The 26,596-nt window shown below is 37.1% G+C and overlaps 1 protein-coding gene across 19 annotated transcripts in view; it reads right to left on the reverse strand.

Moving 5' to 3' along the window:
- Nucleotides 1-26,596, reverse strand: part of DMD (dystrophin) — a 1,076,492-nt gene that overhangs the window by 400,156 nt on the left and 649,740 nt on the right. For all 19 annotated transcript variants that reach the window (XM_042788288.1, XM_042788292.1, XM_042788293.1 and 16 more), the window contains 2 exons: nt 21,090-21,237; nt 18,947-19,096 (listed from right to left, as the gene is read on the reverse strand). In XM_042788288.1, coding sequence (XP_042644222.1) covers nt 18,947-19,096; nt 21,090-21,237 — 298 coding nt within the window. The remainder of the gene's footprint in view (nt 1-18,946; nt 19,097-21,089; nt 21,238-26,596) is intronic.

Here is a 26,596-nt window from a genome sequence, read left to right on the forward strand (position 1 = left end):
CCTGTGAGAAGCTTCTCAGAGCTCCCCCAGCTCCAAGTCGGCTCCATCTCTGCAACAAAACTGAGACAATCAGCTGTGCCTCTGCAATAATGTATTTAAGAAGGGATATGGTGAGGAGTTGCAGCAGATGTGTGAACAGCAAGGTCAGTGGAGGAACAGAGGAAGAAAGGAGTGGGGAGGTGTGCCGGAGCAGAGACCCCCCTGTATCCTGTGGTGAGATGGCAGGGCGGCCCCCCCCTGTCACCCATGAAGGTCTACAGTGGAGCAGACACTGATTTATGGCCTGTGTTTGGCATGGATGATCAAGGCGATTGTGCCCAAAGAAGGCCACAATCTTGTGAGAAAAGGTAGACCCTGCTGTTTTAGTTCAGCACTGGGAGGACTGCAGCATAAGGGGGTGTCCCACGCCAGAGCAGCTTGGGAAGGGCTGCAGCCCATGGGAGGGACTCCAGTTGGAGAAAGTTGGTGTCCAACACTGGAACAGTGTAAGGAAACACTGCACCCCATGGGAGGGACCTCACGTCGCAGAAAGTTTGTGGAGGACTGTCTTCTGTGAGAGGGGGACCACGATGGAGCAGGGGGAACAAGCTCCAGAAGCTCCCCCCACCAAAGATGGAAGAAGCAACAGCACTGACTGCACCCCCATTCCCTGCGCCTGAGCTGCTGAGGGGAGGAGGTAGAGATGCTTTCCCCCAGATCTGCCTAAGACTGAGAACAGGCCAGAAGTGTTATAAGCTGACAAGGAAGACAGGGTGCAAAAGAAAATAACTGAATAAAGGACAACTTCAGTTGGAATATCTTTCTAAAATTCTAGCTTAGTCCTTTGCATATAAATTAAATATTTTCAACTTTGCCTTATTTGGCAGCAGATCAGCATTGAAAATATACCGTGGTTTGCAACCAAATGAAGAAAGTAAATTTGCAAGTGCAAAGGACAACAAAAGTATGGATTATTCCTTCAAAGAAAAAATTCTGTTTTCAACATCAAAGGACTATATAATTTCAATGATACGTGTCAAAACATTAATCTCAAAGCATGTGATGCATCTAAAATTTTGTACTTTAGTTCAAGTGTTAATTAAGTTAGATTAATTAGAAGCTTAGTAACAGAATAGTAGAAAAGATTTAAGCTCTAAATTGGGAAACAGTAGAAAAGCCCTATTTTACCGACACTGGTCTTTATAACACTTAATTTTATTCTATTCTTAAACTATCAGACTATTTCCCATTTATATAATTTTATGTATTCCAATTTTTGCTCATTTCATTAAAACACCAAAACCACAAATAAATTGCCAGCATAGAAATGATAACGTCTCTCAAAACATGAGAATACTGTGTGAAATGTGAGTAATTAAAAGTCCAGATATTTCTCTAAATATTTTCATTTTTTCTCCCTATGAATTCTAAAAGTATTCACATTGGTTGTTTCTGTTCCATCTGAACCTCATGTCTTGGATGATCTTCATTCACAAGAAGCCTAAATGATACACTACTAGGTACTTTCCATCCCCACACCAATCTGATTACTTTGGTGTAAAACGATACATATGCTCAGCTTGGCAGTATACATCTTGATCATTTCACATGCTCCAGTTTTTCACTGCTATTTCCTACTTTAGCTTTAGATAGTTATTTTTCAGTCTATACACAGTTGTGTGCATGCACTATGACACGAATTAGAGCTGAGTAGACGGAAAGGAATACCAATTCTTATGATAATAATAAGTATATAAAGGGAGGAAGAAGTTGTATAAAGTATGCCACCCAAAGTAAAAGCATACTCTGTGTACCCGTTCTGTTTAATTCCTTATGAATATCCAGAAAGCAGATTCAATTAAAGCAGTATAAATTAAAATAATAGTTGTGGAGTTACAGTTCAATCCTGTAACTCAGAAGCAATGCTCAAAATAAAAGTTGAAACTAATTAGGTAGAGACAGTGAGAACAAATGAACAACGGGGAATAGTTTTGCAGAGGTCAGAAATATTATTGCAAATGAATGAAGCTGATAAATTGTATTAGTAGTAAGCCATCACTATCATTATCAGCAGCTGCCACCTGATAAAAGGAAAGCCACTGAAGTGACTTGCATACATTGTATTTCAAGTGACCAATGACTAACTTTTAATATTTCCCTTCTCTCTCACAATTTAATGTCAAGGTCATTTCCTATTTACCTGAAATGACCAAAGAGAAGTTAATGCCACTATTATCCAGCTGCTTGGGAATACAGATGAGGAGATGCATCTTCTCAACATGTCATTTGTCAAAAAAGAATATGGAGAATTTTCCTAACGGTGAGTGAAGAGAAATCACAAATTTCAACAACAATGGAAATTTGTATTGTTTTGTTTTGTTTTGTTTTGTTTTTCCCCCCCCCAATATTAAATAAGGTACCTCTTTCTCTTGATATCTGCCCCACTAAACTTTCAATAACAGACCAGCACTTATAGAATGATCTTATTTTGAAGAATCTGACAGTGGATTATAATATAGTTTTCTTGATATGCATAATATGATAAATTATAATAAAATGCAATGAATATAAGCAAAAGTATGTTGTGGGGTATCTGTGAAGACTGTTAACAATGTTTTTCTTGTACTCTTGGCTTGGGAGTGTCCCTCTGATATACAAAGCACTTTACAGAAGTAGGCTTCCAATATAGCATAAATGGTAGTGTCAGGTTTGAAAAAAAAAAAATTACAGTTGTTTTCATACAGAAAAATGAAGAATATATAGCTTTCTGTATGAATTGTTTTCCTTACTAAATGTAAAACAAGCAGCAGCTTCTGCTTTGCTATTCATTTCTGCAAGAATACAATATTAGGAAAAAGGAGACAGGTGACTACACTGCAATCAGCCAACAGCATACTGGACTAAAAAAAGGTTTTTATGTTGTCCAAGTCAGAACTCAGTTATTATGACTTATTTCTTTATTATCAATTAAATGCAAGCTGCAATCCAGACTTATTGATAAATCACAACTGACACTTCCATCACACTAGTAAGATGACTGCATAAAATAGCATTTTTTTCAGGTGCTGTGCAGAAAGTTTTATCTGCTTAAAATCACCACCCCTAGAGCATGTACAAAAGAATGATTTAAAATAGGAAGGGGAGAAGTTAATTTTTATGCATCATTTCTTCATGAAAAACAATCAGTGTAAGAAAGAGTTTCATATAAGTTTGGTTTAAGATGCCATTTAGTTAATTAACTGAGCCATTTTCATTAACAAACTCAATATTGACTTTAAAACAAAATCTACGTAATTTCTTTAAAACAATGAATATTTATGAGCTATGGTGTCTCTGACAAAGTTGGAGTAAAGACTGTACTATTAGAGGAAGATGAAAGCATGTTACTGAAAACATGTATAGAAGATTTTTATTTGCTAGGTAGGCTAGTGTTTCATGTTTCCTTACGAGCCTCTCAGGATATGATCTTGGCATGTGTTTTTTGGCTTCTTTTTTTAAAAAAAAAATCTTCTTAACAGTGTATTTGTCATATTCTCAAGTTTCATTTATATTTAAAAAAAATCTTTCTTTTTCACTGATGAAGAATACTAAAGCAGTCCACAAATCCAATGCACCAAACAATTTTCTGCTTCATCTGGCTGTCTAGATTTGTAAAAAACAAATAAACATATCTCCCCACCCCAATGGTTTGTTTTGTTTTTCTTGCATGCTAATATGACTATATATCACAGTCTTCTGAATATCTGTATAGTTTTTATATTTAATATTTATAACTAATTGTCATTCATTTTGCTCTCTACTCTCTCAGTGATTTCCCTTTGTCAAGGGCACTTTTTGAGCACAAGACTCTCCACCTTAAATCTCTGCTAAGTAATCTAGTTCCTGATTTTCTTTCATCTTTCTCTCTTAGTTCCAGAAGTCCTCAAGCAGCTACAAAGGGTTTACAGCATGATTCCTTTATTGACTCTTAATGAAGGATATTCTGACAGGAAAATGATTTCTAAATAAAAGTACAATGTCCTAATTGTTCTCTCCCTGGTATACAGCAGGTAATACCATACATATCCCTCAGGCTACATACAGCCTGTGAGGCAAGCAAGCTCCAGCACTCGCCCCACAGTACTGGTAGCCTGCATGAGCAGTCAAAGCTTTTTTCCCACGAAAAGCAGAGCCTGGCATATATGTTGGGAGGAGAAGAGAAAATGGCAGACCATAGTACTACTCATCATAGAGCTGGATGTGCTGTTGCAGTGTTCCAGGGAAACACAATGTTACTTCACAGGGCATGATAAACAGAGCAACCTCTTCTCATGATCTAGCAAGTTGTAGTAGTCCTACCTTCACTTTTGGACTTTCCATGTGACGTAGTTCTTCCTGCCTGTTGCTTTGTCTCATCATCCTTTTCTGCGGCCCTCCTTTTCCTCTTCCTAAGATCACATTATCTGATTGCTTTACATTCAAAAACATGTCCAGTACTGAAAGCTCAACTTCCATGTGTAATCAGCTCACAGTGGCAGTCAGTCAGTAGCTAAACTAAACATATTGATACTTTCTTCCATGCCGTTGCCTGCATCTGAGAGAAGCTTCCCAGAAGCATTAGCAAAACTGCTGTGGAGCTTTCTAAAAACTGTCATCTGCCAGAATGCCTGACAAGCAAAATGAAGCCAAGAGGCACTGCAGTGAAACAAATTACAAATATTTATAGAACATGTAGTACCTTAAAATGCAAGCTATAGACTTAGAATTGTTATTGGGTTTCCTCATGGAATTCTCTATAAGCAATAAAAAAAAAAAATCCTTAGTGTTTTGTTTGGTAGAGGAAAAGCATACAGATGGATCTAAGACACAGCAATAAAATCAGTATCAAGTAGCAATTTCTGGCTATAAGCTACATAGAGCAGTAGGTTAAATAATGATTGTAGAGACAAACTGTATTATTTCCACAGTAAATAAACAGGGATGTTTTTGCATTATCTTTGCACAGTGTAGATAAATTCCAATGGGTTGGAATTTTATCTACAGCTGAACATTTATAGCATTTCGTAGCAACAAAAAATTTATTCAGTTTAAAGTTATAGGATAAAAAAAATTGTTGGTATTCCAATTTTAGTGAGTGATCTTGCCTGCCAAGTACTGAGCTGAGATGTCTGACAGAAAACTAACAATGAACTTGCTTTCTTTTTGGTTGTTCTTTAAGAATTACCTGGTTTCGCAATTTGAGGGAGGTGATAACTTTTCATTTGTAAGAAACATGCAGTTAATAGAAAAGTTGAGAGTGTGGCAGTTACTTTAGTTAACAGTGCTCATTGCACAATTAAGTTCAGTATCATAACAACAGCCCTTTCTTTGGGTAGTGATGATGATGCATTTTTGTATAAATGTTTTCAAAATAGTCAAGGCAAAAGGAAGGGAAAAGGGAAGGAGAGATTTAAATTTAAGACTCTTTCAGACTATTCTGTTTGTGGAAATTTTAATTATAGGCATGTTGCAATACAGACAGACCTATATAAATAAACTTCATCTTATAAACAGCAAATAGTAAAACATTGATTTTTAGGTCCCTACAGTCTTCCTTAATAGAAATGCATGAAACACTTGACTTACAGTGGCAGTGTCTGTCTTGGAACCAAAGCTGCCTAAACCATTGCCATTCATTGGTGTGTGATGTTATGTGAACCACTGTTCACTATATGCGAAATCTGTCTCAGATACATAGTTGCAGTGTAGAAAAATGTGTAAGGATTTGCCTAAAGTACCATATTTGAAATCTGGTAATTCAGATATATGAATAGTACCTCAATGTAGCTGTCAGCACAAATGTCTTGGCAGTTAGTATTTTTTATATTCAGAGTACTTGGCTAAACTTCTTAAATATATGAGTATATTCCAGATTCATATAGCAAATGACAATAAAAAGGAATTTTAAGATGGTCAGATAGTATGATATATACTGTATATATACATACATACACATAATTAATCATCATTTTATGGTCTCATTGGCTAGTACAGACTTTCTACCCCTGCATACCTGTATTTCATAAACATTTTTAATTCTTTGCTTAAAGTTTAATGTGTAGTGAACAGAGCAACAATGTGGGCTTATGAACACATATCTGAAGTCGTTATGATTAATATAAAAATCTTCCTATGTATCCTGTGGATTATTGTTAAATAATTTGTTATGTCACCAATTCAATCTAGTTCATCCTCACTTTTTAATCTGGTACAAAATACCTTTGAATTTGCTTTAAATTAACTACATTACCTTTACTGTAGATTTTAGTTGGGAGTGGTCATAGAAGAGTCCTGCCACTTAGATTATGAATAGATACATTAATTCAAAAAGAACACCATAAAAATATTATGGGCTAGAGAAAATGCTAATGGGTCCTGAGGGAAATGTCTGAGATGATCTGCTCAGCTTCAACAGTCTCCTGGCTCAAAAGGATATATTATCAAATGGGGATGGCGTCTATCATCATAGTGATGGGTTTTAAGGAGTGAGGTGAATCATCACTGATGTAAGTGACCTGACCTCAATCTCCATTGAGGTCAGAAGTAAAAAAATGTTGAGAATACGTTACAGATCCTATTTGTGCATACTTACAAAAACAACTACCATATAATTTTCTGGTGTTCTGAGGTGGTAATTAATGAAAGAAAATTGAGTTAGACACTGAAATAGCGATGAGCAATGTAACAACAGTTAAACTAACTACTTGGTAGAGAAAAAGAGATATCTAGCATCTTAGTCAGGTTTCCAGGTCCAGTAGTCATGAGTTTATTTTAACCAGAATATTTGACATGTTCCTTTTAACCAAAACTTTTTAAAGAGCCAGTCACCTTAATTGTTTGACATACTTGATAGTTTTTATTCAGAAAATGTTGCAATGGAAGAGCAAAACTAAGAGCAATATCATGTTGGACCTCTCAGGGATAAATCCCAACATGTAATTGCCTTAAAAGAAATTCCAATTCATGTGACATCATAGTGGAAAGTGAATTTTCCAATATCATATCCAATTTTCAACTTAAATGCTGTGTGACTTCAACACTACAAAACAATCAGAAAAAGGGAAGATATTTATCATGTGGGAAAATGCACCCATTTATCTCACTCTTTTCTACATCCTCATGACTAATGTCAATGTATGGATAGAAACAAAATTGTTCATTAACTCCTTTAACTTTTAATATTCTTAAAATAATAATAATAATGCATCAGGAATTCTCATAGCTATTAGCATGATATTTATTCATAACTCTATAGCAGTTATCTCTTCTGAGGAAGATAATCAAGATTTTTGCTTTTTGATAAAATGAGTAAAATGCATTAGGATTTCTGATTTGAAAGACAAATCTATAAATGGATGTTCAAATTTCATATTTAGAGTAATAACATTCAGAAGAGTCTTCTATGAAATAATAAAATTATACTTTTCAAAAGTAGAAATCTGTTTAATGTTGATTACCCAAGATAACTCAGACATTTGTAGTAAGATGTTGTTATAAAAGCAGAAATAGATATCCACTCACAGTTTGTATCAGAGGAAAAAAAAAGAGTATGATAAATAGAACTATTACAAATTTTCTTATCTAGAAGCATCAGATTCGTACAAGATGATTAGCTTTTACTGCCCCTGTTTAGAAATATCATCACACCACAAACATCCCAACTGATATTTATAGATGCTTTCTGGGTTTACTTTTAAGAAAATGAAACCATGTATTCTTCACTACTGTTTTAGATGGAGAGCTGCTATTTAAGTACATTGGGATTTAATTTGATAAATGCTGAAAGCATTATCTGGAAAGATCATATTACTAACACACATTATGGAAACTTCAAAAGATAAGAGAACAATTCCTTTTCACTTCGTCCCTCTAAATATAAATTTAGTCTTGTCAGATGTTGGAAGTCTCTTGCATTCCTCCTCCTTTTGCAAACCCTTCCAGAGTCTGTTGCCCTTCTTTCATGTGAAGTGCGGGAGATTACAAAGACAGAGCAGTCATACAAATTGTCTTCTTACCTTCTAAGAAAGCCACAGTAAGAACTAACACAATAAGTAAGGAATCACTGGGGTCACAGAGGTTTCTGTTGGGGTGACTATGAGGAACAAAATGATGAGGAGGAAAGACAGTCAACAGACAACCATGCTATATTATTTTGATATATGTTGCAACAAACTCATTAGGAAATCTGCACTATTTCCTTGTAAGCAGTTCCCTTCCTGTAGGTCTTTCCATGTTGATCAGTAACGTGGCCTGAAATCCACAAATAATACCGTGGTGAATTTCCAACTATCTATATTTAACTATCATTAAAAGTATTATGTTTGCTGTCATTTATTGTCAAGCCTAAAACGCACCTGGAAAGCCAAAATTAAGGTAAAACAAATAAAGCTAGAATCTAAGATTTATAAAGAAGAAAGAATTCTAACTGTTCTAAATATACCCAAAAAGTTGTCTCAAAGGAAAAGAACAACAATATTCAGTAGTATGCAACAAGAGCCCTTGATATTGTGTAATTATTGCCTGCTTGCTGCAAAAACATTTTGAATACCATAACTTTTTCCTTGAAGGGACTTCAGAATGACTAATCCTTTCAAATGAGAGTAAACAATATACTATAGTAGAAGAGTATTTATTAATACTTAACAAGACAAAGAAAATCAGTGATGTCATTAATAAAAAGAGAGTAATTGTATATTTCTCTGCAGGACTCCTGAAATAATGTAAACCAGCATTACTTACCACTTTTACAATGCTTTAAACCTTCAGAACATCATAATATCACCAAGTAATTTAATTTTACAATATTCCTATTGGAAGGGGAGTTGTGCATAGGAAAATGGAGCAGTTGGAAAATTAAACGACTTCCCTGGCATTTCCAGTCCATAAGTGTCAAGATCAAAATGGTCTCTGTCAAGTATCATATCCAAATATATCATGTATCAGGGATTTACAGCACTAAAAACTTTCTTTTTCTGACGCTGTGCTACTGCACTTATTTAGTCATAGTGCTTTACTGGGAGGATGTGTAACTTTCTCTTTAATTTTTACTTCTGTGCTCATAAATGAGGAAAATATATATTGGAGCTTGTATGTTAATAAATTAAAAACAGACCAATGAAATAATCTGTGCAAAGAACATGCCCGGGGATAGGCAGAGAAGGGGACTGGTCATCTTCATATTATGCAACTTGGCTGCCAAAGTTAAAAGGATGGCTCTTTGGGTTTCAGGGAAAAAGGCTTCTCCAGAAAATGTTCCAGGCTGCATTTATCCCGCTGGATGCAGAGGTGGTTCTGATTGCCCAGAGGTGAGTGCATACCCTGATCGCATCCTGGTCCCACACTGCAGTAAGGCCCAAGTGTGCACAAGTTGTTCTCTTCATTTCCACGGGAAGGACAACTAGGCTTAGGGCCAGACTGAAGTGGCAGTGCGCTCTTGTCAGGCCCCTGAACTGAGGGAACCAGGACCTTCTGGTACACTGCAACATAAACATGCCACTCTCCATAGAACAAACACAAAAATACTACAGTATGCAACTAAAGGATACATACCAAATATAACTGAAGGTAAATCAGTTTGCACCCATTTTTACAGATGGAATCATTCCATAAGCAAAATTATTTCCTCAATCAGCTCTTTGTTTCTGCTATTCAAAGAAGAAAGTAGAACTAAAGAATGAAAAGCCTTCCCAATTCACTTTATTGTCTGTGAGACTCATTCATTTGAACACAGGCTGGATGAACTGGTCTGGTAGGCTATGTTACCTACACAGTAGGGATGACCATCATCTTCTCTGTGGTCAAAATACAATAATATAATTTTATTCAGACAACTGTGTGGTTTTTATCTTTGTCTTAGAAATAAAACTTTAACTTGTGTCTTTAACAAAAGTCCTGCATTTGAAGGACTTTAGAACTCTCTTCATTTCCTTTCTTTCTCTTTATATTGCAGAATACCACTTCAACTTTCACTAAAACCTGGGAATTTCTTACTCCCTTATTAAGTAAATGACCCTTCAGTCTTCAGTGCTTGAAACTGTACTTTAACATGGCACAATTTCCCCACTCCTCGACACAGGGTGCTGTGTTCTTGAAGTTTACATGAACTTAAATTATTTCTGACAAAATTTTTATATTTCATAGTAATTTCTAGATTTTTCTTCTATTAACTTGTCCAGATACCATTTGAGATCATATATATGTTTAGCTTACGACCTTCATTAATATGATCTTCTCCAGGTGTCTGATTTTAGGCATTTTTAGATGGCTAAATGAATATGGTCAGAAAGCGTATTTACCTTTTGCTTGTCCCAAGTAATCCACTGGTATGTTCTCATGCAAAACAAAATAAAGAGGGTACTCCCTTCTTTAAATTTTATATCTTTTGGATGTAGTATAAATATAACTCAAAATAGGTACACAATAGATATGCTATGTAAAGTTATTTTTTTCTTTAAGATACAGCATAAATTACATATTTTTCAATTCCTTCTGCTCCTAAAAACTACATTAATCTAATTTTAATTTTCATCTCATAAATCTCAAAGAATAAACATTATTTTAAAACTAGGCTTTGAACTGGAAAAGCAACAATTATACAAAATCTCTGGATTTTTTTTTTTTAACGTTGTAGAATACAGTTCTGGTAAAGTAACAGTTAAAAAAAAAAAAAAATCTGTGAGTATACCATAGCAATACTCACCTCATTTGAATCTCATTTATATTTTGCTTGGGGGACAAAACCAGCACAGGTCTGTGAAGATACTTAGGTTGTTTTCAAACATGGCTCGAGTTTTTAAAGTCTCTTAGAGCCAATTTTCCAGATTTAAAGACTGGTACATCCAAAGCAATCTTAAATCAGACTAGAAGTGATCTGCTAGTCTAAGCTTGATCTGTTACCATCTCTTATTTTATAACAGGAAATAACCAAATCTTTCAAGTGTAAATTAAACCAATTCACTGTCTTCCATTTATTGTGAAAACTTATACTTAGCCTTGATTGTAGACATTCATGGAGCTAGTATAATCCACCTTTCAAATTACATCGGCTAACAAAAAAATAGAAAATAAAAAATAGATGTCTCCTTATGTTTTATAACAGTCTCAAAACCTTTCTGATGAAGATCATTAGGATGACTTACAGTATGGCACATAAAGTGAAACAAAAACTAATGTCTGAAGCTGCTAAAATGACTAAAAACTGCTTCTGATCACTGAGTAGGCTGTAGGGCCCAATTCCCATTGTCCTCTGTATTCTAACACATGCAATCCATTGTTTTCAAAATATCTAAGTATCTCAGTAGCTTTAAATCAGTACAGCCAGAAAGCCTTCAGTATGTGTAGCCTAAAAAGATACGAAAAAACCCAAAGGTGTTATTTTTCTTGCCTGGAAGGAGAAAATAACTCACATAGTCATATTAGGTTACAGATACTTTAGTCCCTACTTTCCTGTTTACCTTATTTTCACAATCTGTTAGAAAACTTTATTTTAAGAAAAGAGGAAAAGAGAAAAAAAAAAAAAAAAAAGCATGGTATCAATATTCCCCGAGATCATAAAACCATATCTTATTGTCTTGAAAAAAAGAAACCAAACAATACCAAATAAAAAAGCCGTTTCTACTAATCTATGGAATTCTTAGTTGAAATACACAGTCAGGTTTTTTTTCACAACCTGTGAAAAGTGTACTGTAAGTGAATGTACTTACATTTCTCACTAATTGAATGCAAGGTTTCGTCATCCTTGCTCTGTACATTTCTTTTGAAAACAACAGTACACAACAATTTTCTCAAATGACACAAAATGCAATCCAATTGAAAATTTCTCATTGTATTTAAAAGTTATATGAATATATGCATATGCCACATCAGATTTAGGCTATAAGACTGTCTATATAAACGGTTGTTTAGACTTATCATCATCATTGTCTTCAAGAATAAAGATGAATTTAAAATGGAAACCAAATTATGAATCATATGATGCAGGAAGTGATTAAATTAAAACTCATGTCAGATTACTTCCCTCCACAAATTTTATTCCTGGAAAAAAGTAGCTAACCAACTTAATTCTAACATAACAGAATCCAGATTTTAGTTGATCAAGTAAATAACAACCCAGATTTAATGTTGTGTTGTGTTTGGATGGCCAGGTTTTGATTGGGGGTGGGGGGCGGGGAGGGACTCCAGGGATGGCTTCTGTGAGAAGCTGCTGGAAGCTTCCCCCATGTCTGACAGAGCAAACGCAGCCAGCTCCAGGATGGACCCACTGCTGGCCAAGGCTGAGCCCTTCAGTGACAGTGGTAGTGTCTCTGGGAGAACATAGTTAAGAAGGGGAAAAAAACCTGTTGTGCAACAGCAGCTGGAGGGACAAGTAAGAACATGTGAGAGCAGCAACTCTGCAGACACCAAGGTTAGTGAAGGAGGAGAAAAAGGAGGTGCTTCAGGAGCTGGAGCAGAAATTCCCCTGCAGCCCATGGGGAAGAGCATGGTGAGGCAGGCTGTGCCCCTACAGCCCCTTGAGGTTAATGGTGGAGCAGATACCCACATGCAACCTAGACCCCACGCCAGAACAGGTGGATATGCCTCTCCTGAAGGAGGCTGTGACACTGCGGGAAGCCCACGCTGGGGCAGGCTCCTAGTAGGACATGTGGACCCACAGAGAGAGGATCCACACTGGAGCAGGTTTGCTGCCAGGACTTGTGACTCCATGGGGGACCCATGCTGGAGCAGTCTGTTCCTGAAGGACTTCACCCCATGGAAGGAACCTATGCTAGAGCAGTTCATGAAGAACTGCAGAACGCAGGAAGGACTCAGGTTGGAGAAGTTAACAGAAGACTGTCTCTTGTGGGAGAGACCCCACACTTGAGCAGGGGAAGAGTGTGAGGAGTCTTCCCCCCTGCAGAGGAAGGAGCAGCAGAGACGACAGGTGATGAACTGACTGCAACCCCCATTCCCCATTCCCTGCTCCACTTGGTGGGGAGGAGGTAGAGAAATTGGGAGTGGACTTGAGTACAGGAAGAAGGGAGGGGTGGGGGAAAGGTGGTTTAAGATTTGGTTTTATTTCTCATTATCCTACTCTGATTTGACTGTTAATAAATTAAATTAATTTTCCCCAAGTTAAGTCTGTTTTGCCCGTGACAGTAATTGGTGAGTGATCTCTCCCTGTCCTCATCTTGACCCATGAGCCTTTAGTAATATTTTTCCGTTCCCTGTCCAGCTGAGGAGGGGACCTGGTATCCACCAGCGTCAACCCACTACATCTATTTAATGTTCCACACCGCATATGAAACAAATTGTGATTTTGAATATACAAGTATTTCCTACTTCAGCTTCAGAAAAAGGGAGGGTTCCTATAGACCAGCAAGTAAAATAAAAATATTTAGTCTCCTTCAGGATGGCTTCCTTAATTCTCCCCTATTCACTCCCTGTGAATATTCAACTTCTTTACTGGTATAAGGACTTGAGTGTTTTTTCCTGTTTGAATAGTAAGCTGGAAATAGGGACACATCAAAACCCTATAGATGCTCATGCACAGAAGAGGTAGACTTTTGAAATCTTATGGCATCCTCTGCTTAGAAGCAGATGCTCTTCTACTATAATGTGGACAGCATTACTGACTCAGAAGTCAAAGATTTTTTTCACTATCCTAGCAGAAATTCAAAGATTCAGTGGCAAATAAAAGATATGTTCTTCCAGACAGAAACATTATTAAGGAGGGCAATTGTTGAGAATAAATTTCTGTTCCCCAGTAGACTGGGACAGGAAGCATCTTTTCAAGTGTACCTGGACAGCCGGAGTCTTTAGTTGTCTTTGCAGCAAGATGGACACCCTAGCATGCCCAACCATAAGAAGTAGAAAATAAGACACAAATACCAAATGAGAAGACTGAGTGTAACCCCATTCAGGTCTGTTCTATATGAGTTACTGATGGAAATTTCACAGTTCTGTTATGTAGTAAGGTTATCCTTCAGTTAAACAACCCTCCTCATTACGTAGCTAACAACTAGTGACAAAAAAGACCCACTAGAAAGTACATAAATATGGATATATCATACATATATCATATATTATTCTATCACCAGTAGGAATATTTTAATACATTATTGTTTGTAATCTATATACCCACATTATTTTCTAGTTACACTGTAAATAATGGTCAACACCAAGCAGCTGACCTTCAAAATTAAGCTTCAGACTGACAAAATTTCCAGAAAAATAATTAATTTTAAACATTACTCAACAGCAATGAAAAGCTAAAAGCATATATATTTTGATATAGTTTGTCCTAAAATACATTTTTAAAAAGAGGATCATCAGCATTGTTTTATTTCTGTTCTGTGACAGCTTCATTCCTGTATAATTAGCATGGCTGGGAAATAGCAATTTACCTTTACACTGCTAGTAAATTTGTCTTCTTATACCTTAATTAATGGTAGCTACTAGCAACACTCAAAAAAAAAAAAAAGGAATGAAACCTATATATATTTGTTTCTTAGAGCTTGTGACATTGTCATGTTTGTCCAATCCACATATACTTCAACCTTATGCATCAAACTTCATTTTGCTATATGTGAGGCCATTTGTCAGTACATCTGATGATAACATAAATGTGGACTACACCTAATTAGCAATCAATGACAAACTGTTATAGGTAATTTAGCATAGCAGAACACTTTATTACATTTAAGGGAATCAGGTCACTTATTAATTGAAAGCAAACTCAGGAAAAGATCAATTTTTTGATCCCCAAAATGCTGCGTATACTATTTTAGTTTCAAATTGAAAGCACAGAAATAAAACTGTAGCATTAATTTTCCAAGATCTTTTCCCATCCACCTCACAAATAACAATTGTAGTAGTTTCAACTGTGAACTCTAAGTTGCACTGATATGTTGGAAATTTGATGCCATCACAGGTAATCTATGAATAATTACTACTCAAGGCATGTTACAATACATGAACTATAACCTTGTTATGACTTTGTCTTTCTGCACTTTCTGGACCCATCTGTTTTTCTCTACACTTGATCAACCATGGTAAGACGACCTATATTATTCCTGGTGGTACAGAAAATGTTCACAAATTATAGCCATGTCAGTTGACTAATTTTTTTTTTCTTTGTCCATATAGCACAATAAATTGGTTTGCTGGGGCAGTAAACGGCAAAATAGTCTCTTCAGTGTCTAGTAATTAGTTCTAATACTAGCAGACAAATTAAAAGGAAGCAAAACAAAATGTCTCCATCAGGTGCTTATAATAACCTTCATAATACATACAGTAGACATGAAGACTAAGGTGGATAAATGAGGAGAACGCCGATTTTGGCATCCAGCTTACTTACACATAATCTAGCTCATCCCTCTTGGCTGACACCAGACCAAAAATAATATTAAAGAGTAATAAACTCCTTCCAGCAAACCTCTGATTCCATGGTTCACTGGTCTCAGACCTAATCCATCAATCCATTTACTGCACAGTAAAAGGTAAGAAACCCATTACAGATCTGTTATATGCCCTGGCAGGTGGTATATGACAAGAACTGAATTCATCACAAACTCCAATGCCTAGTACCCCTTTTGTATGCTTTGAAGCACTAGGTGGTTAGATTACTTGGCTATCAAAGCAGAAGATACTCTGAGCTTTGAAAATAAATGAAAAATTCTTGATGTGAAGGCATAAAAATGGTTATAAACCACTTCATTTTTCATACTATTAAAGACTTCACAAAGATAAACTTATTTTCATTTTTACAATAAAAACTGGCTTTGGAGAGGGTACAATAAGTAAAACCAGACTAGAATTTAAAAGTCATGCTTTCAAATGTGGGATTTAATCTTCATTCTCTGCTTAAACCTTGTCTTGGGTAGCAGACTATTAGAATCACTATTCAATAAAGTTGTCTAAAGAAATGTCATTTTAAAATTATTACTATCCAAAGGAAGAAAAACTCTTCATATATATATTCTCAAGGTCATCAGCACGTGATATAAACACCTGAAAGGAAAGACAATATCGAAGCAAAAGCCAAAAAGCTTCTTTTATGTGACTACAATTCCTTTCATACTCAATTTCTTTTCTCAGCTTATTTCCATTGCTGTAGGGCAACAGTTTCTCTGACTGTAAAGAAGGTTTGAACATGACTTATTTCAAATATGTCACCTTGAAGGTTAAGACTCACAGGTGTTGCCCCCCCATTCCCCTGCTTGGCAGATCAAGGGAAAACAGAAATTTGTCATAACCTTAGGAGATATTTGGCTACATTCTCAGCTGTTGTAAATTGTCACAGCTTCTCTGAAGTAAACAGAATTACACTAGCGTACACCAGATAAGGGCCTACCTTACATTATTTATGTAACTGTCATGTAGGTTTTGTATTTTGAAAATAATATCATCCTGCAATATGAGATAATCGGAAATGGTAGATTGTTACATGTTTATTTCTAGCAGAGATGCCAGAAAACAAATCAAACAGTTAGAAACAAAGGATTACGGCATAAGATACACTCTTAGAAAGGGATGGAGAGGCAGAGAAGCCCCAGAGAAATCTCTATGTGATGATGTTTGTCCACTGTGCTTTGAGGAACAACAAAAAATATATCCTCATCAAAACAACTGACTACAGAACCATCCTCAGGTGACCTACAGAAGTTCGCCTGATATAAAAATGCCATGGCTGTGAGCTTTGGCTCACAGTAAAAATCTGTGGGGTTTTCCCAGTGCTTACAGATCTATAACTGAGGGAAGACAACGTATGTCCCTCTATCAGGCCTGCAGACTTTACTTCCATTATTACTAATTTTATTATAGAACCTAGAGTTTCAGAGGACAAAATGGAAAGATTTTACTCACAAATTCTGAGTAAAAGAAAAACTATGTAAACAAAAAAATATTTTCCCCTTCAGTTAAATTGGATAAATTCAGTGACAAACTCAAAATGAGCTTTTAACTCTTGTTTCTTTCTTTTTTTTTATTTTTAATTTTTTATTTTTTAAATCTGCCAAGATCATATGGGAAATAGAAAACCTTCAGAGAACATCTTCAGAGATCATATATGGATTCAAGTCTTGTAATTTTCAAGGTCAGTTTCTGTTCATTAAATATACTGTGTTTTTCAGATTCTCTAGATTCAGCTACCAAGGGCCAGTGAAAGCAACTCAGTTTTATACGTCTTCATAGGTAGACAACTGAGATCAAAATAATGTGGTTAAGTAATGATCACAAATGGAAGTTCAATTTTCTGGTTTTAGTCTCTTTTAGGAGCGAATGGAAGTTTTCAAGTGGTAAAGTCCAAGCCTAGTATATTGCCAGAAACATTACTTAGATCTAGGAGACATAAACCTGTAAAGAGAATGATTTGCTAAACAGCAGCTTTGTCCCCCACATTTCATCCAGACCTAACCACTTTCAACAGCATTCATAGTTGCTCTGACTGTGACAAGTAACCTGGAACACTTCTGCTTCAGCAAGCAGAAAGTGAAAATGCAAAGTGGTTTTAGGTATATGACTAATCAGTAAAAGCTTACACTCAGAGAAAAATTACATATTTCACTAAAATGTATTTGTGTAATTTTACTAAAACTAATTTTTTTTTTCCCCTGAAAACTAATGTCTTTTGAATGCTACTGCTCATATATTCAAATTCTGGTGCATAAAATGCAGCTATGTATAATGCTTACTTAAGCTAGTAAATGACAGTATTTTGATCTTGAAGTATTCTGAATTCTTCTATATACATTGATTTCAGAAACCCATTTGTAGAGAGATATACTTCTGTCAAAGCACCCAGATAATGATTTATGTGTCTAACTCGGAGTTTGTGAATGTGATCAATATTTATTATCCACTTTTGCCTGTGCCATTAGCTAATATTCTGAATCTTGACAGACTGTTTCTGTTAGGAACAAGCTAATAGTTTCACACCAAATAAGATCTTGTTTATTTCCCAGGTCTATGCTTGAAATTCAGTGATGTTCACAGAAATGGCAACAAAAAAACCCAGAATGTAGTATTCTTGATCAGAAATTCTAGCTTGTCTTGTCAGTAAGGTAGTTAAGAAGAATTTCTTAACCTTTTTTTTCCCCAGATCTAAATACAATGAATCCCTCTTTCTTTTTTCCCCATCATCCTGGTAACTTTAATAAATAGATACTACAGGTTAATTTTCCAGGTTCTGATTTTTCTCACTAGTCTCAACAGAAATCCTTCAGATGATTCTACATTGACCTTTTCTGACCAGGCTAATCCATATCTTAGGTGGTGGTCCTCTGGACAACGCTTTCTACCATTTCTAAGCATAAAGTGTACAGAAGTTACATGAGAGCACTCAAATTATCTACCTCTCTTTACCAGATTTGCTATTCATTGTTACCAGTTTTCAACAAAAAAATGCGCTACTTCAGAACCAAAATACTATAAAATCCTCCCTTCTATTCATGAGTATGGAGATTCCAGAAAGCAAAATGACTGGTACTTTGCTACACAGAAACCAGAACTCAAAGCTCAAGGTTGGAAGAAGGAAGGTGAAACATGAAACAATGGCTTCAGCTTTCACCTTGGGGTTGGGGAGAGTAGAGAATTGGGAAGCGTTTCCATAAAGGCAATCAGCCATTTGTTACCACCTCTTATACACCTGGGTCACAAAAGCTGGAATACATAATGTACCCTTAAAACAACCAGGCTACAAAAATGATGCTATGCATTCCACCCTTAAGCAGCAGACCCATAATTTAGGGAGTATAGCTGGATACAACATCATCACTTCAGGCACTAATGGTCTTGATTTGCTGTCATTGTTTCTCACAGCAGTGTATTGTACACATTTTCTTCCTCAGGTTCATTATGCATACAAATGTCTCTTCATGCACAGAAAAAATAATACATAGCAGAAAATATATAATGCAAATATTTGCTGCAGATTAAAATTTTATACCACAGCTATATCACTAACGTGCCTAACCTTTAACAGCCGATGGTTAGCCTCCTTCAGTGTACTCTCAAGCTTTTGTTTTTTCTCTGGGTTCAGTGATGCACTTCCAAGTGCTATTCCTCCGGTTTCATTTAATCGTTTCAGTATTCCCTTGTGTAGTGGCAGCTCTTCAACTCTTAACTGGAACAGACAAATACAGCAGTTAAGATGAACTGTGGTAGAATTTTCAGCTCTCTTATCTTCACCCTTATAGATTTGTGTATCAGCTGAAGGAATAAACTCAATTCAAGACAAAATAACAGTTGCTTTCTGAATGGAGAAGGCTAAAACCCCCCAAAAGAGACTATATTAGTGGATCAAGCCTAAAGAGACTCCTGAAACCCAAAATATGGGGCTTCTCAGGATATTAATCACTGATACATGATAAATTCCACTTCTGGACATTCATAGCTCATGTATGTGAATTTTAATAATCTTTTAATATGGTAAAGTGCAAGCACTTTGGAAAAGGGTTTTAAGATGTTCCATGATGTGAACACAGTCACTTAGATGGTATGTGGTGAAAAGCCCTCCAGTCTAACCTCATAATTAAGAATGTTCATGTATGTTTAGTAAAAAAAAGAAAAAAAAAACAAACAAAAAACAAAACAAGTAAAGCCAAAGGATGCAAGGTGTCATCTAAATGTACCATTTCTCCATCATGTATGCAGTTGCTGCAAATTTATATTGTCAAAGTAACTTGATATATCAAGTAAGGATAATATAACTGAAAGACAAAGTTCTTCAAGTTCTATTTTTTTTATTATTTCATTAACATAAGCAGGTAGTATGCAACGAGCCATACTGCAAACCAGTGAATTATTATTTGCTGCATTAGGATGTACTCTCTTGTGTACCTCCAAAAAAACAAGGTGGGCTGTAACAATGAGATACAAATAAGAGACACTAACACCTTTAGTTCTGGATTATGTATCCCTTGGAAATACTACAATTAGGAAATATTTGTGTATAAATGAGGTGTGGAAGCCTTCATGGTTCTAAACAATCAGTTTAGACTTTAAACCTGTAATCATGTCTGCAAATTATAAGATGCATCTAACACCCTCTATAAATATTTTTTTTCCTTCATTGTGATATCCTCAACAACGGAGGCAAAGCCTAACAAATTCTCTGTCCAATTCACTGACATCTAATGCTAAATAGTCAGTGGGAAAAACTCAACACATGGTTAAGTTTTCATTTCCTTAAATGCAGTACTATTTATCCTATTTTCATTTATTTAAAAAGAAACTTGAAGATAGATTTTTGCTAAAGATTCTTTTTTTTTACAGATTTTGTTAAAAGGAAGATAGAAGAAACTGACAACTTTCCTTCAGATTCTTTAGTGTTCTATTCCATCATTTACTAAATTTGTTCAGCTTGGATTAGCATAAAGGATAATTAGACCTTATCCTCAAGAGAGGACAGGAAAACTTTAGGCAAGTGTTCTACAAGTAATACGCAACCACAGTTCAATTTATTGTTGTCAATTTATTATTGTGCGAGTTATTAAATCTAATCATTCTATTGGACACATTTCAGAAACTAAACAGAGCAATTTCTATTGCATATATTCATTAGCAGTATCATAGTCTAAAAGTGCCAATATCATAATGAAAATTCCAGTCTCTAAAAACAAACATTTAATATTCTGTTGGGTTTTTTATAAAAGCATTTTAAAAAGTCACCTAGATGTTTAGTCTAGAAAATGTTGCAGTGATACTTTAACCAGCTGACAGTTATAATTATTCATGCAATTCTAGATACTTTTGTAAAATTCTGAATGCCATTTAGTAAGTGAAAAATTAAAAAAGATTAAGAAGACACCTATAGCGAAATGTTTTACAGATAAAACAGTCAAGTTTTGAATTAAGAAATGAGGACGAAAAAGGTAATGATTAATTATCTAGTGACGGGATAGGCATTTGCCTTTCAGTACATTTTCCATTATTTTTTTGATTTTAGTATGATCAATATATATTTGTATCTGGGTTTTGAAATTCCACTGAATTGATTTATCTAAAAAAGCAAATGCTGTGTTTGATGGAAGAAGCCTTCTCTGAAAATAACATTTGATTTTCTTCAATGTAGAAGTGATAAAGTGAGAAAATATTAAGAATAAAACTCACATTACCTTTACTTTGCTAAGACAATCTCTTAACTGGTCTTCATTCCCTGGTTCAAGGGGAATACCAATAATGCTGTTTGCTTCCTCTAACCATAAAATCAACTTGTTCAAGTCCTCTTGAAATTCGGATAAAATATTCTTTTCTTCCTCAAGCCTGTAATAATAATAAAAAAAAAAAGTAAAATTAATGTTTCTATACATTTATTTTTATGTTTAAGTGCTCATCCATACTAAAAGAAGTACTAGGGAAAATGAATTCTTATAATTTATATTCATTATTTCTAAAAATGTGCTATAGATTTTTTCATATCAAAGTTATCAGACCAACATCCTTTTAACAAAGCATTAAATGCATTTTCAAAGAAAAAGTCAAGTCATAATTTGCACTGTCACTAAATTCAGCTTCCAGATTAGATAAAGCAGGGAGCAAACAACCATACCAGAACTAGAACTGTTAATAATTTAGACCAGATTTTTGTGTGAACTAATAGCAGGGAAGTCCAGTGTCAGAAACTGAGAATTCTAGCACCAAATTTAACCAAACTGGATCTGTAAAACTGACACTTATACCGATTTGGACATATTGTACAAACAGATATTTTGGTTACTGTGCCACAATATTTTGTGTAAAGCATTCCAGTCAAGATTCGCAAACAGTAGGTAATGTTTTTAGTCCATTAGAAGGAATAGGATAGCATTCATCTTGCTTAACTTTAGATGTCTACTTTGTCTACATATACAACCCAGCTGTTGTTTTTCTCACCCAGGTTCTCTTCATTGAATTCCAGTTGGCATTTCTAGGTGTGATACATAGATTCATCTGACGTGATTACAATAGGAAGAAATTAATTCTGCCATTCCTTAATGTTTTAAGTAAAAGCATTTGGTTAGGGGAAAAACAAAGGAAGAAAAACTGTAAGATTCATAAAATTAATTTTAAATAACATCGTCCTGGTTAGAGTGTAAAACAGGAGAATCCTGATTTGCTTTGAAGCCTGTTCAGCAGTGAAAATTCTCGTAGTGAAGGTGGGCTTAAACATATGAGCTCAATTAAATTTCATTTCACAGCAAAAGAATCGTGACTTCATGGTGTAAGCAAGAAATTTTTTAGGTTAAGATTTTTTGAAGAGGGAAAGATTCATGCTGTTGGAATGCTATTATAAAATAAACCTGGGAGCATATAATTCAACTATTATTTTACACAACTTGCAAACTAGCAGCACTTCTGCTAGTGCTTTACCTGCCTTCCACCTTATTAGGGTTTATTACATTTCCTTAAAAAGGCATCCTTACAAGATGAGAATTGCTGTACTAGATGAATGAATATTATAGGCTCTACATACCCCCTCTCCAGAACAGTAGTTTAAAAGCCAGAGTAAAGTACCAAAGACAACACCCTTAATCAGGCTTCACTATTGAGCTGCTACATCTCACAGTCTGGCTGTCTACACATGCCATATCTTAGGGACACCTGAAAAATGTATCTGCAAAGCATGTGACACAGTGTTTCCTGAATGGCAAAAGCCAGGCAAGAAGACATCACAACAGAGATGTTCTTGAAAAATAAAAGTGTTTCCATTCAATTTACAAGAACAAAATACTTTCTGAAAGTGTCTCTAACTATTAACAGTTAGACTTGATGATCTTAAAGGTCTTTTCCAAACTAAATGATTCTATGATTCTGTTGTCCTAAATGCATCCTTTCTTCTGTGGTTAAAAAAAATGAAGAAAGTAGCAACTTGAATAATATATGCAGTGAATATCCTGGATAAGAAAAACCTTATAAAACAGTATTATGCATTGATGTTTCCAAATAATTATGAATAAGTAGCTCACACTTTCAAGTTTCTTTCCTTACAGCACAGTTTAAAGATGTTCTCCGCTAATTTCTAAAATATGAAGCAGTATTTCCTTGTTTACCTTCAGGTTTAATTTTTTTGTAGACATTATTTAAGCATGTACTAGTGATAATAATGAATGGGATATTTAAAACCCTCCATCTACAATTAAAAGGTAGATACTTTATTTCCCGAGTCAATTCAATGCATTTAGATAAGAAAAAACCCCACTAAGTTCTTCTTGAAATACTGTCTGTGAATTATAAATATTCTTAATAAGTTTTCAGGAAATGGATTTGTAGTGATTATGGCTTAAAAAAATATACATAAAGAAAAGCAAGTACAGAATGTATTATTAAGTATTATGAAGTCCAACAATAAATCATGCATTCAGTCATTAAAAAAATATACAAAGTTCATGTAAAGGAGATTAGTAAAAGGCAGTACAGGTAAAAATGGAGGATGCTTTTTTCTTAGCTCAGCTGATATATCCATAGATCGGTATTATCTAAAGCATTTCAGATGGATTATAGCTGGAATTTTAGGTAAGTAATTAATTTAAATCTACCCTCATATAGGACAATTCTTCGTCAGCTGGTGTTCAAGAACCAGATAGTGAGGAATTGCATGCTCCAACACTACAACAGTAGAGATATATAGGGTTTAGTCATCTTTTGAGAAACTGAAAAACTCTAAGGAAACCAGGAGGGCACTCTTAGGTGCTTATTGGAAAGTGTTTATTCATAGAAAAAGGAGAATCCTACTGTACATGCCAAGGGTCATAGAATCATTTAGGTTGGAAAAGACTCTTAAGATCATTGTGGTTATCCATAAACCTAACACTGACAAGTCCACCACTAAACCATGTCCTTAAGCACCACATCTACACCTCTTTTAAATTTTTCCAGGAACAGTGACCCCACCACTTCCCTGGGCAGCCTATTCCAATGCTTGACAACCCTTTCAGTGGAGAATTTTTTCCCAATATCCAATTAAATGCACCCCTGGTGCAACTTGAGGCTATTTCTTCTAGTCCTATCACTTGTTGCTTGAGAGAAGAGACCAACACCCATCCCGCTATAACCTCCTTTCAGGTAGTAGTAGAGAGCAATGAGTCTCCCCTCAGCCTCCTTTCCTCCAGGCTAAAGAATCCCAGTTCCCTCAGCTGCTCCCCACAAGATTTGTGCTCTAGACCCTTCACCAGCTTTGTTGTCCTTCTTTGGGCAAGCTCCAGCACCTCAGTGTCTTTCATGGAGTAAGGGGCCCAAAACTGAACACAGTCTTTGGGGTGTGACCTCACCAATGCCAAGTACAAGGGGACAATCACTTCCCCGGTCCTGCTGGCCACACTAGTTCTGATACAAACCAGGATGCTGTTGGCCTTTCCTGGCCACCTGGTCACACTGCTGGCTCATATTCAGTTGTCTGTAGACTGACACTCCCAGGTCCTTTTATGCTGGGCAGCTTTCCAGCCACGCTTTCCCAAGCCTGTAGTGCTGCATGGGGTTGTTGTGACCCAAGTGCAGGACCCGGAATTTTGCCCTGTTGAATCTCATACAACTGGCTTGAGCCCATTGATCCAACCTGTCCAGATCCCTCTGTAGAGCTTTTCTACCCTCAAGCAGATCAACAGTCCTACCCAACTTGGTGTCATCTGCAAAATTACCGAGGATGCACTCGATCCCCTTGTCCAGATCACTGATAAAGATATTAAACAGAACTGACACCAGTACTGAGCCTTGGGGAACACCACTTGTGACGAGGCACCAGATGGATTTAACTGCATTCACCACCACTCTTTGGGCCTGGCCATCCAGCCAGTTTTTTCCCCAGTCTGACTTCCAGAAGTCCAAGGTAGCAGTTCTGCCAACCCTGCTCCTTACTTCTCCGAGAACCACTGAGATGGTAGACTGAAGGACTTTTCTAGCACACCATCCCTCAAATACTGATGTGCTGCCCCCAGGCTTATCTCTAGCAAGTCTGGTTTTAGCCCCTTCCCCATTCAAATTTAGTTTAAAGCTCTTTCAGTGAGCCCCGATAACTCCTAAGAAAAGATCCTTTCCCCTCTTTGAGACAGGTGTACCCTGCCTGTTGCCAGCAGGCCTGGTGTTGTGCAGACAGACCCATGATCAAAAAACCCCAAATTCTGCCAGTGACACCAGTCACACAGCCAGCATGTATCTGCTGGGTCTTCCTGTTTCTTCCCTCATCATTCCTTGCAACTAGAAGGAGAGAGAACACTACTTGTGCTCCTGATCCCTCAACCAGTTGTCCCAAGGCCCTGAAGTCTCTCTCGATTGACTTTGGACTTCTTGCTGCAACTTCATCACTGCCTACATGAAAAATCAATAATGGATAGTAATCTGAGGGATGTATCAGGGTAGGAAGTTTTCTCATCACTTCTTTAACCTGGGCACCAGGGAGACAGCACACTTCCCTGTGTGAGTCAGGTTGGCATATTGGGCCTTCTGTTCCCCTCAGGAGAGAGCCTCCTATGGCAATGACCCGTCTTTTTGTCTTTATGAAAGTGGTTTTAACACAGGGTATAAGCTGATTTAACCTCAGCAACACCTGCAGCCTAGATGAACCATTGTCCTCCTCATTCTTCAGTTCCATTTGCAGAGCCTCGTACCTGTTGCACAAGGGCACCCAGGAAGGTGGGGCAGGCACAGAGGAGATGCGCCTGCTTTGCAGGGCAGGGACTTGTCGCCATTGTCCCGCATCCCTTCAGTCACCGCGCTCAGCCAGGCAGAGAGAGGGCAGGGAATCCCCTGTATCACGCGTCCTGTCACCTGCTGGGCCTGTCCCAGGGAAGGGGGGGTGCAGTTCCATCTCGCTCGCTCTCTCTTGCACTCCCTGATACTCCTCAGCTTACTCACCCGCTCCCGGAGCTCTGTCACGCAGCGGCGGAGCTCCTCTCCCCGGGCGCGCCCCGCACAGCTCCGCTCACTGCTGACGTCCGACACCGGCCTCGGAGCGGGGCCCACCCTGCGGCCTGGCACCGGGGCGCCAGCGTGTCCCCACCGCAGCTCTGGCTGCGAAGCTGCCTCAGTGGCGGCAGGTGCAGAGCTTCGAGAGGCCACGGCCCTTCTGCCGGGTGGAAGCCATTGCCCCGGGGTCGAGCTGGCAGAGCTGCAGCGCCCTTCCTGCGCGCCATGCCCTTCCTGCCGTGCCACGCTCTGTCTGCCCACCCTGGTCACTGGCAATCCCCAGGGGCTTTTTTTACATGGCAGGGAGAGGGGCTTGTCTGATGACACCTCTGGCCCTTCCCAGGTCCTGTCAGCCACTGTAGAGTGAGCTGCGGGCTCCCAGCAGTTCTCTTGGCACCCCCAGTTTGGGAAACCCCTCTGTGCACTGTGCTGGAGTGCTCTGCTGCAGATCCTGCCGGCACCAGAGCTGCTCGCCTCGGCTCAAGAGCAAAGGTGGGCACAGCTGTGGAAAACAACCTTAATTCACAGGTCAAGAAATGGAGCTTGGGAGATGACATATTGTTCCCTAGTTCCCACCATGCTTTGACTCCTGACTGGAAAGCCAGCTGGCTTCAAGGCACAGCATTAACACTGTCATTAACTAACTTTCACACACCTGGGGGATGGGATTCTCATTCATGTACACCGTACTTCACAAAAACCTAACAACAATCTGCATTTCACAATTCTACTGCAAATGGAACTC

The sequence above is a fragment of the Tyto alba genome, unplaced genomic scaffold (genome assembly GCF_018691265.1).
Source record: "Tyto alba isolate M040663 unplaced genomic scaffold, T.alba_DEE_v4.0 Super-Scaffold_14, whole genome shotgun sequence".
Classification (NCBI taxonomy): Eukaryota; Metazoa; Chordata; class Aves; order Strigiformes; family Tytonidae; genus Tyto; species Tyto alba.